Below are 15992 nucleotides of genomic sequence, written 5' to 3' on the forward strand. Positions count from 1 at the left end.
ATTCCCTTCTCCCAGAGATGTTTCGTTTGGTGAAAGGTGAAGATGCACCTCGTTGCCCTCACCTTTGACAGCTGAGACATGTGTTTTCAGGACCCACCTGATTCCTGTGGCTGCATTTGGTTCTAACTGTTTTTAATACCAAATTTTTAATTCTTGTGATTTGCTGGTGAATAAGTCCTCCTCCTGATCCCACAGAAGGTGCAAAGGAGAGCGTGGAAACCCAATGCTTCTTCACTAAGGCTTGCCATATCTAATTCATGTAGTGCTAAATTATGGTTTAATGTTTTGTGTGAAGACAACCATTAGTTGCAATCCTGTGCCACATTGATGCAGATTTGATTAGTAACATTAAATTATTGCAAATTTACCAACAGCCTTCTGGCTCATTACACTTTGCCGTTGTAGCCTTCTCTGCTGAACAAACAACTCTCTCTAGGTGAGCAAGGAGATAATTTATACTTGTTATGTATCTCTGCCATAGACTGATGATGGCAGTGGGGATTTAGACCCTGGAGTTCTGCTAAGTGCTCAGACCATCACTTCAGAGACCACCAGCAGCACTACCACTACCCAGATTACAAAGGTAAAATACAATAGTCTCAAGTGTGTGACCTCACTGATAAGCTATTTGCGTTGACAGGGAATGAGTTGTACAAACTCTAGTCTCTGTCTGTCTTTGGGTGACCCCTCTCTAATGGGATTGGCAGTTTGTGGCACATCAGAGTTTTACTGACTGTAGGGCTCGTGTCTGCTTCCTTTTACTTGTCTTGTCAGTACTCTAGATGTGACACAGTCACCAGTGATGCTTCACTTGAAGGTTTCAATCTAGGACAAATGGTATTCAAAATACTGTTGAACAGGATTTTCCCTACCATTTACAGCTTCTTTCCAATGGTATGGAAAGAAGCTGATGGAAACGAGTCTCATTAAACATACATAACCTACCTTTTTCCCTAACGTGGAACTCAAGGCAGCATACATACTGTCCTTAGATGGTCTCCTATCCAGACACTGACCAGACCCACCTGGATCTTTCTAGCTTGGAGAAATGCATACTAACCCCACTTTGAACATCTTTCAACACGGAAGTCTTTTCCCAAGCTAGGTACACAGGTGTTTCCAATTTGGGAGCTATTCACAGGAGGTTCCATGTTGTTAAAGTAATAAGTGGGTAGCTACCCCGAGAAGAGACCATTAGCTAACATTATCTGGGACACAGGATTCATTTGAAATAACCAATAGAGCAAGCTCAGCACACTGTTGCTGGCAAAAGAAATGGTGTTTAGCTGTATGTGTCTAGCATATTCTCTCTGCTGGGGCTAGCCTACATTAAAGGACCCATTATGTTTTAGAAATCAAGGTCAGAGATTGCTGAGAAATACAAATTGCCACTAGAGATTGCCAAGAAGCACAGATTACTACTGACCTTTGTACACTAGATGATAGTACTAAAACAGAAAGCCATCTCCAATACCAAGTCATTCTAAAGCACAACAAATATATTTAGATAAGGCTTCAGTCATTATGTGGTCCCCCCCATAGAAGCTGCTTCACTTTGCTTCCATACTCCACAGTCCCTCAAGATGGCTGTAATACTGGAATGTTCATATGGTTCAACCAACCTGATTGTGTTAACGAGTCTATATGGATTTCAGATGACTAATGTGGAAAGTGGCTCTCAAACATTGTAGCTATTAGGTGCAGTGATACCACGTGGAAATAATTCCAGATAGTCTTCACAATATGTGGCAAGCTTTACTACTTGGTGGAGATCTCTCCAGATGCATCACTTGTGAAAATGTGTGGCAGAAAAATATATATGCCACGTGTGTTGCAATACAGTTGACCCAAACGAACATGTAGTAGAGCAGCCAAATACAAGATAGTCATTATTTTTACCTCTTGTTTGCAGATGCGCTCTCCTCCAGCACCAGTGTTACTGCTACTTGTTAGAAAAGCACCAAAGTTGAGGGCATCAAAGCTGCAGTAAGCTTTTTCTTGAAGGCAGCCACCAGAAAGAATTCAAAGGCAGCTTTGTTTAAAGGAAATGTATTAGTCAAGGAAGCTAAAAGACCTCTCTGTTTTGAGGGATGATGTGACTGACAGTTCAATGGCTCCCTAATCTCAGTTATCCTCAATCCCATTAACTTGACCCTGGAAGGGAAATCCTGGTCCATGTTCCAGAAAGAATGCTTTAATGTTCATTGTCACCATCCTGTACATTACTCATTCTAGAATAGTTGCCACTCTTGCAACTTAAGTGATGTCTACAATCTTTATGAGTATGAAACCTGGTTTCACTTAGAGAAGTATCACCACCCCACTTCTCTGACATTATTTGCACAGAACCCTGTGGATTCAGCCTGCTCTTTCTTTGGGGCTTTACTTCTAATTAGGTTTAACTGAGTAATTGCCTCTACCTTTATACCGTTGCTCTTTGGTAGGGCAAGTTCACATATTACTTAAGGGAAGGGGCAGGAATAACATAATGAGCACCATTCTTTCCTAGGGCTTGAAAACATGTAAACCAATAAAGTGAAAAAGGTCTTTTGTTTCAAGTTCCTTTGAGTTAATGAATAGTCTAACTTCTCTTTTCCTTGTCATTGATGTTGCCATCATTTTTCTTTATAAAGGTTTTTCTTATTTTGGCTCATCTAATCTTTCCTGCTCTCAGTGCAAGATCTAAGTGCTGTTCTGACCATTCATACTTGAAGATATGTGTCTAAATGGAAATTCCTCCATCTCTTTTTTGCATTCTTAGGATGTCAGCCGAGAAAAGTAATTTCTGAAACAATTTTATTTTGGTCTCTTAGGGAGCCCCTCACTGGACAACCTCTCCAATAATAGGAAGATAAGCAACTGTTTGTGTAACTTAGCTTAAAAGAGAATTCCATAAACACTGTTGGATTAAAGGATGGCTTTCTCCACAGTTTATCCTCCAAAGTACTGGATATTTATAGGTCCATGTCTTCCTCCTGAGGGGAATTTATATTTAATGTTTAGGTGTTGCGTGGTTTCACTTAATAATGGAGAAGTATTATTGTGTTAACACAGATAAAGGCATTTCAGCATGTTTAATAATAATAATAATACCCCACCTATCTGGGCAGCTTCCAACACATTTAAAAACATAATAAAACATCAACCATTCATAGCAACAATCTGATCCAATATTAAAAAAAACACAATAACTTTAAAATTAAACAAGTTATATCAAAAAAGCAATATTCAATCATTCAACCTAATAGTAAACAGTACAATTAGTAAAGGTAAAGGTAAAGGGACCCCTGACCATTAGGTCCAGTCGCGACCGACTCTGGGGTTGCGCACTCATCTCGCTCTATGGGCCAAGGGAGCCGGCGTTTGTCCGCAGACAGCTTCCGGGTCATGTGGCCAGCATGACTAAGCTGCTTCTGGCGAACCAGAGCAGCGCACGGAAACACTGTTTACCTTCCCGCCGGAGCGGTACCTATTTATCTACTTGCACTTGACGTGCTTTCAAACTGCTAGGTTGGCAGGAGCAGGGACCGAGCAACGGGAGCTCAACCCGTCACGGGGATTCGAACTGCCAATCATTCAACCTAATAGTAAACAGTACAATTAAACATCATCAAATAATAAAAGTTTACGCTTATCAATTACAATAAAGAATTACTAATCTATAATCAATAAAATAGCAAATCACAGTGCATAAAATACCACAAAACATACAAAACTACATTAAAAGGATCAAATTGATAAACAATCTAAGGTTTTCTGGGCTCCATTTCATTTGGACTAACAGAGTGAGAAGACGAATAAGTTTGCCAGTAGGTTAGGATGATTAGATTATGAAGCAATTGTGCTGTTAAGCATTTCTGTTCATCTTCTGCATCATTCCTTCAATGACTAGGTTTGTTGCTTACACACCTTTACCTCTCTTTGTTTTTGTACCAGTTCTCCTGGTGTATAAGAAGTGTGTGTTTGAATCTAAGAGTTTTCTGCTAGCATGAATTTGGTTGAAAGTGGATCTGTGACTTTCAGTCTAGTAGATAAAGTTTATTTTAAAAAAGGACTAAAGACGCATCTCAATCGTCCAGTGGATTTTTTAAAGTATCATTTTTAATACAAGTACTTGTATTTGCAAGCACTATCTTAAGGCGAATTCCCCTCTTCTTTCTCAATCAGGAATTGATGCTTGCTGTAACATTATCTGAAAGAAAGATTGCAGAATCTAAAAACAAAATATGTTTTTAAAACATGTTTTTTCATAAAAACTGTTGTTTTTATTCATATGTATGTGTAGTCAAACAACTAAAACACATACAATGAATCCACTATGATTTCTCTAATTGGGTGGTAGTCTGAGTAGAAAGGCAAATGTTAGTAGGACTGTTTTAGATGTTACTTTCCCCCATGCAGATGTGAGCATTCATCCTATCAGACCATAGGACAAAACCTTTTTTTCTAGTTTCTTTTTTTTTTGCACTTGCTCTTTGTCTTTCCTCTCCCTCTCTGTTTCTGTTAATGTGGAACTAGCTTTTTATGCAAAAACTGAATAGGGAAAGGAGGAAACAAAGATGTATATCTTTACAAGGACTAAAAAGGTCAGTTATTAAGTGGACACACAAAGTTTGTGTCTGATAAAGGTCTGCAAGATCTAAGTGCGGTTCTAACTATTCATACATTGAAGATACGTGTCTATATGGAAATTCATCCATTTCTTTTTCTTTCTTTTTTGCATTGTTAGGATGTCAGCAGAGAATAGTAATTTCTGAAACAATTTATTTTGATGTCCTTTATGTATTCTTACATGTGCTGTAGTCTGCTTTTCTTAGGAGCCAGTATAGTCCTGAATGTTAGCTTTGGTTCAAAGGAGTCTAGCCCAGGCTAGAGTGGACTCTAACATGTCTCCATTTCAGATCCCTGTTTTGAAAAAAAGGAGATAGTGTCCCTGAGAGCTTGGTCACTCTTGTGGGTTTGAACAAGCTAAGAATTGTGTAAAACGCAGCCGCCATTGGGAGCCATATAAGTTCAACAAACCTGTGATAGCAGTTATCACACACTCCATTCACATTTCTCACTATAGCCTGATTCACATGTCTTGCTAAGCTAAACCATGGCTTAGCATAAGCATGTGGACTTCTGGGAAAGAAATTGCAGCTTCTTTGCTCCTTCTCACTCATTCTGCTGCTGTGCTGAGCTGAGCCAAGCGACAGCTTGGTATAGAGTATCATTGGAAATTGGGATTGTGGTTTATGTCTCTTCAAACTAAGCATGAGCTGTAACCAAAGCTTGTCCTATTGCTTATGGCTCATGGTTTGCCTGGCAGAGTTAAGCCATGAGCCAGGGTTCAGATGACACTAAACCAAACCATGGCTTAGCTCAGCACAGTGCAACAGCAGAATGACCAGGAAGGAGTGAAACAACTGCAATCTCTTCTCCAGGAGCCCCTGTTCTCTCATGTTCACCATGATGTGCAAACCAGGCCTGTGACAGCAGTAGGAAAATCATTTGCATATCTATTAAGCTTACAATCATAGGAATTTGGTTGTCAAAGAGTGATATGCATCTAAACTAGATCTAATTGTGAATCATTCCTGCTGACTTGACCTTTTGGTTGCTCTGATTGATTAACTAGGCTTGTTTTTCTCTTTAAAACTATTTTTTAACATTTTGGCATTGTTGCATTGTAAGCTGTTTGTTCTCTCATAGACTGTGAAAGGTGGAATTTCAGAAACACGAATTGAAAAAAGAATTGTCATCACAGGAGATGCAGACATTGATCATGATCAAGTAAGACTTTTAGTTTAGTGACTATTCTGAGTATGTGCACATTGTTTCTGGCACTTTTATCAATGGAGCAAGGTATATTGCATGACCTTTGGGGTCTCCAGAGGGATTTGAAGTTCACCCATGATAAGATTCTAGCCAGATTCTGAACTCTGCCAACCTTTAGTGCATAGCTTTCATTCTGTACTGAAGAGACACTGCATTACCCTGGCCTTTGACATCTGATATACATTGTTAAGACCTTCCCTATTTTTTTTGTATTGTAAACTGTTTTAACTGGTTTAAATATAATATTTTTATATTGAAAGCTGCCCTGTGACCTTGCAGTGGGTCAGAAAAAGAACCCAATAAATATGCCACAACCTTGTTGGCATATTGATCCAAAAATGTTTTCCTTAATGATAGGTTGCAATCCTTCATTACTATATGGAAAGTAGTTGGTAAAGTTAGATCGTGATAGGAAGCAAAATGTTGTTGCCCTAAACTCGATTCAAGATAAGTTTGTTCTTTATGCCATCTTTCTTCAGGTTCTGGTACAGGCCATCAGAGAAGCAAAGGAGCAACACCCAGACATGTCTGTGACCAAGGTGGTTGTCCACCAGGAGACTGAGATTGCAGAATAAATAGCAAGACCAGCTACATATATTATCAGGTAGTTTTCTTTTTTCCTTTTTTTATTAGCACTCCTGCATCTTGAAGCGTGGCAAGGTTTTTCACCTAAGTCACAACTGAAGGTTGTTTATTTCTAGCAGTTTTCAAGGAAAGCCTTTTCAAAACTTGTGCTTGGTACATTTTGACTCTGTCCTTGCAGGACTTTTAATAGGGAAGGCTCAGCAGCTGGTAGATGAGGGGCCAGGTCTGGACTTTTAATTCCTGTTTTGTAGGTCAACACTCCAGCCCCAATATATGACAAAGTGCTTCCATGTGCAAGAGGTCAGCCTGGCTGTGGTTGTAACTTTTCAAATCTGCTTGAAAGTTAGCTGCCACTAAGACTAGAGCAATGACACTAAATGCATAGACATAAATAGGCTGAGCCTGCACAACATAAAGCCCACAGGCACAATGTGTAACTTCAGCTTTTGTAGCCTTCTAGGCCTTCCTCTTAAACCGTTACATGTGGCCCATAAGCCACAAAGTGACTAAGTGAAGGATTTGCTTAAAGAGCTCATGTGCTGTTACAGTTGTTGCTAGAAGAAGTTCACAGGTTCAGAGGTCTGTCCCACAATTGCCGTGACTTTGCAATGGATGCTAATGCAGTCTGAAAGTTCCACTTCCTTCTCCATATGCTGTCATGTATCTTTTAAATACATCACAAGTGTCTGCATTTTATTACCATGGATAGTTAATGTGGTATGAGTGCATGGGCAAGTAATAGAACTCACAGTTGTTTGAGTTTGCAGTCTTGCTGTAGACTTAACTATGATTTTGGGTGCCCATTGCAAGCTAACTACTTTTTGTGGGACTGAACTCTGAACTCCCTTAGTCCACAAACAATCACATACCACCCAGATGTAATTTTGAACCTCCATGCTTGGTAGTTGGATCCTGAATTTAGGAGGGAGAGCCCCATCCTTTTAGCAGCCTTTCCTGCCTTGGGCTATTCAGTGTGGCGAGAGCCCTTTCCATAAGTCTTGACGCTGCTTGCTCAGGTTCCCCACTGGGTGTTCCCCTTATGTGTTGGGTACATTGCCAACACTCAAAGAATGTTAACTTGAGAACTGCACAGCTTTGCCAACTTTATTCCACCAGTGAAATTCAGCTTACTCTGTCTAGTCACTTTTGATTGGCTGCAGCAGAGCTTATTAAATTTGTGAGTGAACAGGAACTAGGCACTTGTAGAAAGAGGCCTCCTAATGCTACATATTCAGAGAGCAGGATGCTTAGGTTTGAGGTATGCATTAATGCACTCAAAAAGGTATATCATGGTCAGCTTAGGGAACCTGGTTTGTGGGAAAGTGGCATTCGGCAAACTTTCCTGGACTGCATATTCAGCGCAAGACAGGAAATGTAAGTACATTTACTGAGGAAGCATCTAGGGCAGGGACCCTAACAAGTTCAAAATAAAAAAATGCGATAATGAGGCAATGATCAAAAACTTATAAAACTGGCGTCTGAAAAGCATATTTAAACTTACAAGTCATTCTCAAGCACTTGAGTAGTATGTGCACAGAATATAACAAGGGATCCGTGGTAGCTTGGTTTCATTACTACTTCTGATGGAGTGGAGTGAGACTAATTCTCATCTCTGTGTGTGTACTTTGGTGCTGATACCTAAATGCACAGACCTCTTGCCATGTGTGAAAGGTGTGTGCATGTGTGCATATGGCGATGGGCAGGAAGATACAGACTATTTACCAGCAGATGTTTCAGAATTTCAGACTTGTTTTCTACTGATTGGTAATTTAGCATAAATTTGTTTTTCCCTAGGCGATGTCTGTTTCAGTCTGCGAAGGCCACCCGACATATACCAGCAAAACTACAAGGAAGCTACCTTGGAGCACCATGACCTCAAACTTGCCAGATTTACTCTCAGTCAAACATTCTATCATTTATTACTAGGAAGTTGTGCTTTTTGATGTTTACTTCGGATTCTCCTTAACACAGTGGATCCTTTTTGATTATCATTTTTATATTGTGACCGACAGTATGCCATACTTTTCACAGTACTGATTTTTTTTTTTTACAGTTTTGCAATCCCCCACCCCACTTTTTGCATTTTTGCATTTCCTTTCCCCACCACCCTTTTTGGATCTGTATTATGAAGTCAGAGGCCCACACAAAAAGAACATGTAGAGCTTATCGAAAGTGATTGCCTTTGATTGAACTGCATTGCCCTTCTTCCTTCTTTTCCTCCTCAAGCAGTTTGCATTCTCACATAACTTTGAACATGTTATAGTGTGGGGGTCTCAGTGACCTAGAAGTGACCCCTCTTGCCTGAGAAATCAGGAAAACACTTGTGCAATGCTTTGTCTTGGCTCTTGTGGATCTGAGATATATTCAGAGTTTCCTAATCACAGCTATTTTATATATGCCAGGCACAAAGGTGCCTGCCCTATTTTCCTCTGGATTTCCCTTGCTTTTGTTGGTTTGTCAGCCCCTTAGATGCTTGAATATAGCAGGGGGTTGTGGTATTTGCCCAGGTATTTCAGTAGTAGTCTAGATTCAGAAATGATGGAAATTGCTTCACCTTTTATGCTGTGAATTCTAGAGGTTTTAATCAATTGTGACAAGGCACCATGTTTTTCCAGCTCTCTCCTTTTTTCTTTTTTTGCACTCCTTGGAATACTAAATCTCTTGTAAATTCACTCTCCTATTTCCCCCCTCTTTTTGTTCTTCATTAAATTAAGCCTATTAGAATTGTGTGTTTAAGAGGTGTGGGCTCTACACACTATGAAATAGGCTGTAATTTATAACAATAGGATGAGGTGTTCATTTATTTTCTTTTTTCTCCTTCCCAATTGTTTGTGTTTTGAGTTTTTGTGGTTTTGGTAGCATAGTTTTAAAATCATATTGGTTTTTAAAGCACTATTTAAACTTGGCACACTGGTAACATATCACAGGAAGGGATAAATGAAGCACAAGTCATCCCTTAGAGACAATCCAGCATTCCTAAATCTGTATTCTTTAAGCAGGCAATTACAAAGGCATCATCAGTATTGTAGATTGTTTCCAATGATTGCTGTTAAAAACTAAGCCTGTACATCTTGCAAGTCACTTAATGCTCCTTATAAGACAATATAATAATTTGTAGTTCTTCTTGTGCACAGTCCATAGAGCATACTACTGTTGCACCTCCTTCCTTTGAGTCATTGAGGTCATACAAAACTTATTGCATAAGGCTGCTGAAATGAATGGTGGATGCTGCATTGCTACCATACTAAATGAAATAACAAACCCCAGGATTGGCTGCAGTTCTCAGGATCTTAACCTAGGTATGTTCTGATTGGCTATCACTAGAGAATGTTGAATGCCATTAAAAAAAGGATCCAAATCAGAACAAGAGCAGATTTAAGTTGGTTTTTCTCTGTGTGGGTTTGTTTCTACCCAAAATAACTCTTTCTCCTTATGACTTTAAAAGTACACTTTTAAAACAAATCTTGCGAAAGGTAGTTGGTATCAGTATTCTTAACTGGGAAGCAGTTTCATTTCCTTTAACTGTTTTCCCCATGTAGGAAGAATGAGAGGATTCCAAATTGGGATGCAACATGTTCTTCACAAATAAGATGAACTTCTTCTCCATGCTTAGTTGAAAGATTTCCTTGGCAACACTAAAAACTGCAGGCTTGTTCTTTCCTTCCAGCAGCATGTGAAAGTTCTGTAGAATTATGAGTGATGTTTTTTCTGAGAGGTATGAAGTTGAAATTCTTTTGAGTGCACCACCTAATAGCTGAGGGGCGGGATGAGGGCTGATTCTAGCATTTAAGTGAAGAGGGATGCTTTCTGCTGTTTAAAGAAAGTTTACAGAAAACAAGGACACATACTGAAAAGAATCTGATTTCAGTGAAAACGAGCAGTTGTGTGGAAGCTATATTATCATACCGCATGTCTACTTTCCCCCTCAGTTTTGAGTAGGTTTCAGTTAGGGAGTTAATACAGTCTTATTTAGAGTTTGAAAGCATTATGGACATGTAAGAGTTTAGCACTGCTCAATCAGCTTTCCTCCAATGTGCTCTGGGGTCCCGTCAGCCACAACAAGCCTTCAGTGGTTGTCATCTAATGCACTTAGCTGTGAGTAAAGCCCAACTGGAAACAATAGACTTCCTTCCAAGTGAACAAACTCGGGCTGTAACACTATTTGTGGGTTTCTATATGCCCTTCTCTTTATAAATAGAACTAATGGGCTACCTTCCTAAAAATCTTAGACTGAACTTTTAAAAATAAAAATAAAAAATCAACCCATAGCACTTAAAAAATGTATTTATTGTGGAAGACAATTTTGGTTGTGTCACTTTCTCTAGTGCATAATTCTTCTGCAGCTTCCTTTTCCTCTGCTATTAAAAGCTTTAAGCACCAGCTATAAAATAGTTCCATAATTCTAAAGAAGGCATCTTTATCAAATTTCAAACCTTACTACAAGTGCAGCACTGTTACACATTTATTAATGGAATTATTGCTTTTTCAGTATGTTATTTGAAGGTATGTCTTGTCCTTCCTTGAGCTGTCACTCAGCATGATTTTTAACTTTTTGTATCCTGTGGCTAACTAGCTGGTGAAGTCCTGTTCTGTTTTAAAACTACTTTCAGACACTTCTTTTGCATGAAGTTTGGATTTCCCATTAAACAGGAATTTACTCTTATCTAATCAGGGGCATGCTTCTCAGATTGTCCCTTCTCCTGACCACTGACCTACCTATTGCTTTTCCAGTTTAAGAGCTCACCACCCCTTTTGTGCAGGAACCTCATCCAGCAGACACATTGCCCCTCCCCACTGGTTTTGCGCATAGGGTGTGTTTAAGTGGGGGTGATTCCGACTTTCCATACACCCCAATGCTCTCCTGTCCTATATGGACATCTGATGTTAGCTTCTTTTGCACATCCCCGTCTTCCCCTTCAGGGTGTAAATATTTAGCATTGCTTAAAAATCTACTCAAATCTCAATCATACAAAATCATAAGGGAAGAAAGCAAGTGTGAGAAACAATCCTGGGAGGAGACAGTATAAATGCAACTGGGCAGACATAACTCTGAAGGTAAATTACTAAGTAAATAACTCTTTGAGGGTCACCCAAGTTTCTTTTTGAAATAGTTTTTTAATCCATCACAGACCCTCTTGGCAAAAGTCTAAGGTATTTAGGACTAACAGCCTTCGGTGATGGAAGTTGGTCTTGCTTTGTCTGATGAGTAGTAAGCTTTCCGTCTCCAACAGAAGATCCCCTACCTTCCTTTAGGTTCATTCAAGACTGTGTGTACTCTGCGCAAAACAGAAGAAAAAAGTCTGCAATGAAGTAACCCAATTCTGTGGCAAGTAATGCTGAATTCTGCTACTTGTATAAAGTATGCAAATCATGCAGATTCATATTACCTTTGTGCCATGTATTTTGCTATTAACTATATCATTTCTGCTAATGATCATTGTAGGGAGAGAAGCACAATGCTTTTACAAGGTACTCCCTTCAACAATTCCCCCGATTTCTAGATTTCAGCAGACATTACCCGTACACTTGTAAACTTAGCGTTAATAAGTCCAGAAGCTTGCTTTTTTTAAAAAAATACATTATTATTTGGCTTCTTAGAAAGCTAAATCACAAAATACCACCCCCACCCCCAGCCTTCAATATGCTCCCTTTGCTATAGGGAAAACTTTTCCTTAGCATCTGGGCTTAAAAATAGCCACTGACATGGTTACCTGTGGTAAGGAAGGAACACCAGGCAGAGAGTACCCTTTGTCAATAGACAAAGTTGGTTCTTTTCCATTTCAGGCTGCTTATGTGCCATAAGTAACCCACATACCCAGGGGCAGACAGACCAGTGGAAACAAAACAAATTTCTTTTGAACTATTTGCTGAGCTGGCTTACCTTTTCAAGCTGGGTGCTGTGAAGGCCACTTAGAACCAGGATGATGAACTGGTGGCCCTCTAGATGCTGTTGGACTCCAACTCCCATCAGCCTCAGCCAGCATAGCCAGTGCTCCTGGGAATGGTAGTCCAGCAACTTCTGGAGGGCCACAGGTTCTCTATTCCTCACTTAGGACTAAGATACCAGAGATGCATCCCTCTGATTTATCTGCCACCAACATGGGGAATTGCTGTTTCTTGTAAGTGAGCTGCCGGCAACCTCAAATCCACCACCATCACATTAATTGCCTGTAGAATAAATTTGGTTTCTAGAGGTCTTCGGAATTCCTGGGGGCCAGTGCTACCATTAGGGCAGTAAATGAAATATGGTCTATTTATTTATAATGCTGAGATGGCAATATGTTCCCAGTAACTTCCTCCCTCATCTATGAGATTATCCGGAAACTGTCTTAACTGTATAGTAAATGAAAGCTATTTATGTATGAATGTGTGTACAGAAGGAAGGGCAGCAGGATGGTAATCTATACTGACCAAACTGGGAATAAAAATTGCAGCTTCACTTGCCAGACAGAAGTGGGCAGCCAGCTATTAAAAATTTTCTGGGTTTTATTTGGGGGAGTGTTCATAAACTGTGCTTTGCCATTTTCCTATAATGGACAATTAAATATTTGTGTTCTGACGGGGTTTTTGTTGTTTTTTTACACATTCAGTCACAAATTATTTCACTGCAGATATGAAGGAGCTTTGTAAAAATTTTAAGACAATGGTGAATTGTATAGAATAGCCGATTATTACTTTCTTTGGGGGTGGGGGATAGGAACAGAGGGGGTGGGGAAGCAAATCTTTATAGCTTAAGTAGCTGTTATTTTGAACTTTTGTAGTCAAAGGGAAAGTAGATGTAGCATTTAGACGTGTTCAATCTTGCTACTTGTATTGCATTTTTTCAATAAATTTTCAAATAAAAGATGGCATTTCTGGTTCTGCTTTGAAGTTCTACTTTTCCAGCACATTCTGAACTCATATATTGTTGCATCTTAATTATTTTATCTGCACATACAGCTTGAGCAGGGGTGTTTGTTGATAGCACTGATATCTCCAATTTCTTGGTCAGCATGGTTGATTTAAGATCTTTCATGGTATAATATATTTATGTTTTAAAATAAATGTTGCTTGGAGACATTTTAGGTAATAAGCAACTAATAATTTTATAAATAATAATAAATAAATGAGTGGTACCAGTGCATGATGCCACAGGTCATGCAGTAGTATCAGCCATCATTTCTGCAGCTGCATAATAACATGAGAAACCTGCTGCTGGATTCGTCCAAAGGCCCATCTTGTCCAGCATCCTGTTCCCACAATGGCCAACCAGATGACCAGGGGAAGCTTGCAAGCGGAACCTGAGCGCAACAGTGCTCTCCCAGTTGCTGCAGTTGAAAATGATTGCTTTAAGAATCTCACTCCCTTTTGAACGATTTCTGTTGAACGATTTCTGTGCGGACATCAGATTTCATGCACGACCCTGAATGCTGCAGATTGATTCAATGTTGTACACAGCAGGGCCACCTGGGGGAGCACACTGCAAAGTTTGGGATCTATCAAACAGGATGCTCTGGTTCTTTGCAAACCTGGAAAAGTGCACATATCTCCTCTCCATAGTGTAAAGGGCTCCTCTTGGAGAGCTAAAGCACACCACAATCTAGAGAAACTTCTGTTTTGAAATCTTTGTTTCCACATTTTGTCTCTTAACTTTTTGGTGATGCTTTTGTCAGGTTTTTTCTCCTAGATTCAAGGGAACAGTTTTTAATGCAGCCTGCAAATTATCCTCAGCGTCTGGGAGAAATCTACATGGTTCACTGAAGCCACCAAGCACCTGACTCTGAAGCCATCTTTTCTCCCCCTGAACTCAGCAATGTTAATGTTTCCCCTTCATCTCAGCAGGACAGATGTCAAAGAATTCTGAAAGAAGCAGGAACTGCCAATGTGTGCTTATTTGTCCCATGTCTGGAATGAAAATCAATTCATGCAAAGGGTTTCCCTTGCATTGAAAGGATTGTGGTGAAATAAAGTATTAGCAACACAAAGTAATAATTATGTAAAATATTTAAGGTATGCAGTTTTGGCATAGCGGACAGATAATAGCTTTGGGCAGAAGGTGAATTGCAGCTGAATGGAAATATTGCTGCATGCGATGAATGCAGGATGGAAAAGAAAACAACGCCTTCTTACATCTGTACTGAGCAGTGAGTCCAGTCAGATGGAAGTTTTGTCATCCAATGAGTCTAGTGTAGGGCAGCCCTGTGACTTATGTTATGGTGGTTAGGACCTCTACTTGAAGGGCTGTTTGGTCCAATTCTAGTTTTTAAATGTAAGGTGGCGCTGTGGTCTAAACCACTGAGCCTAGGGCTTGCTGATCAGAAGATCCACGGTTCGAATCCCCGCAACGGGGTGAGCTCCCGTTGCTTGGTCCCAGCTCCTGCCAACCTAGCAGTTTGAAAGCACATCAAAGTGCAAGTAGCGGCTTAGTCATGCTGGCCACATGACCTGGAAGCTGTCTGCAGACAAATGCCAGCTCCCTCGGCCAGTAAAGCGAGATGAGCGCTGCAACTCCAGAGTCGTCCACGACTGGACTTAACGGTCAGGGGTACCTTTACCTTTACCTTAAACTTCAGGGAGATCTGAAGGGGCCTCAAAGTTGCAGCTGGACAACAGACTGAGGAGGTACACAGGTTACCTGGTCACAGTTTTCCCCATTATAGTGAGATGTACTCAATAAAATTATAGCAATTATGTCTACATTTGCATCTTTTCAAATGAATTAGCACTTTATCCTCTTTTGTCCTCTTTATTGGAGATGGTTTAGTTGACCACCATATTCTTGAGACTGCAAGGTTAAGGGAGATCCTTTTGAGTATCATTCTGTGTGCATCTCAGTCTTGGAATGGGCAGTATTGGTGAAACTGGCAAGACACAATTACTACTGTGGCATAGCCAGCCTTGCATAACCAACATGCATGCATCTAATTAATGCATGAAGGGGTTAAAACCATAGAGAAAGCTGTCCTGCCAGATTTAGCTCACCTTGGGAGGGACAAGGTAACACAGCACAACAAATGTTGACAAAAATCATGCCTCTGTAGATTTTGAGGTGCCGAATATGACACTGAAAACACAAAATTGGCTACTCATTCTTAGAGATCTGCAAAAGTTTATTGTATAATCGAGGATTACATACATACATCATGTACTGTAAAAGCCAAGCCAAGTTTGCAGTCATGTTTGTGATACAGAGATATATCCTCATCCAGTTCCTTCCAGTTTTCTGTCCTGACATTCCCAAGGAAGTTAGTTGACACCAGACCAAGCTTTTTTCCTCGTCATTCTGAAGCAGGTTGTTGAACATCTCATCTTTGAGGAGCTTGTTGATCTGAGGACCCACAAAAACTCCGTTTTTAATTTTCACTTTGCTGAGTCAAGGGAATTTGTCAGCCAGGTATTTGAAAGCTGATCCAGTTTGGTCCATTGATTTTAAAAAAGTTTTTCACCAGACTGAGTTTGATGTATAGGGGCGGTAGTAGGATTTTGTGCATTTCTGCCAGTGCTGGCTGTTGCACATTCTTCTCTCCGACCTTTGGAGGCCAGTCTCTTCACGTAGTGCAAAGTCTTTGCTTGGCTGCCCCATTCACATAAAAACAGAGTACAGTGAA

General features: G+C 40.0%; 1 protein-coding gene across 50 annotated transcripts in view; it reads left to right on the forward strand.

The window, feature by feature from the left end:
- Positions 1 to 13249, forward strand: part of EPB41 (erythrocyte membrane protein band 4.1) — a 140962-nt gene extending 127713 nt beyond the window's left edge. For 34 of the 50 annotated variants that reach the window (XM_083626845.1, XM_083626814.1, XM_083626836.1 and 31 more), the window contains 4 exons: positions 482 to 583; positions 5695 to 5775; positions 6300 to 6424; positions 8200 to 13249. In XM_083626845.1, coding sequence (XP_083482971.1) covers positions 482 to 583; positions 5695 to 5775; positions 6300 to 6395 — 279 coding nt within the window. In that variant the 3' untranslated portion in view covers positions 6396 to 6424; positions 8200 to 13249. The remainder of the gene's footprint in view (positions 1 to 481; positions 584 to 5694; positions 5776 to 6299; positions 6425 to 8199) is intronic. The other 16 variants (XM_083626819.1, XM_083626838.1, XM_083626839.1 and 13 more) reach the window with 1 other exon arrangement.
- The last annotated feature ends 2743 nt before the right edge of the window (positions 13250 to 15992 follow it).

Source organism: Podarcis filfolensis (assembly GCF_964270895.1).
Source record: "Podarcis filfolensis genome assembly, chromosome: 8".
Lineage (NCBI taxonomy): Eukaryota > Metazoa > Chordata > Lepidosauria > Squamata > Lacertidae > Podarcis > Podarcis filfolensis.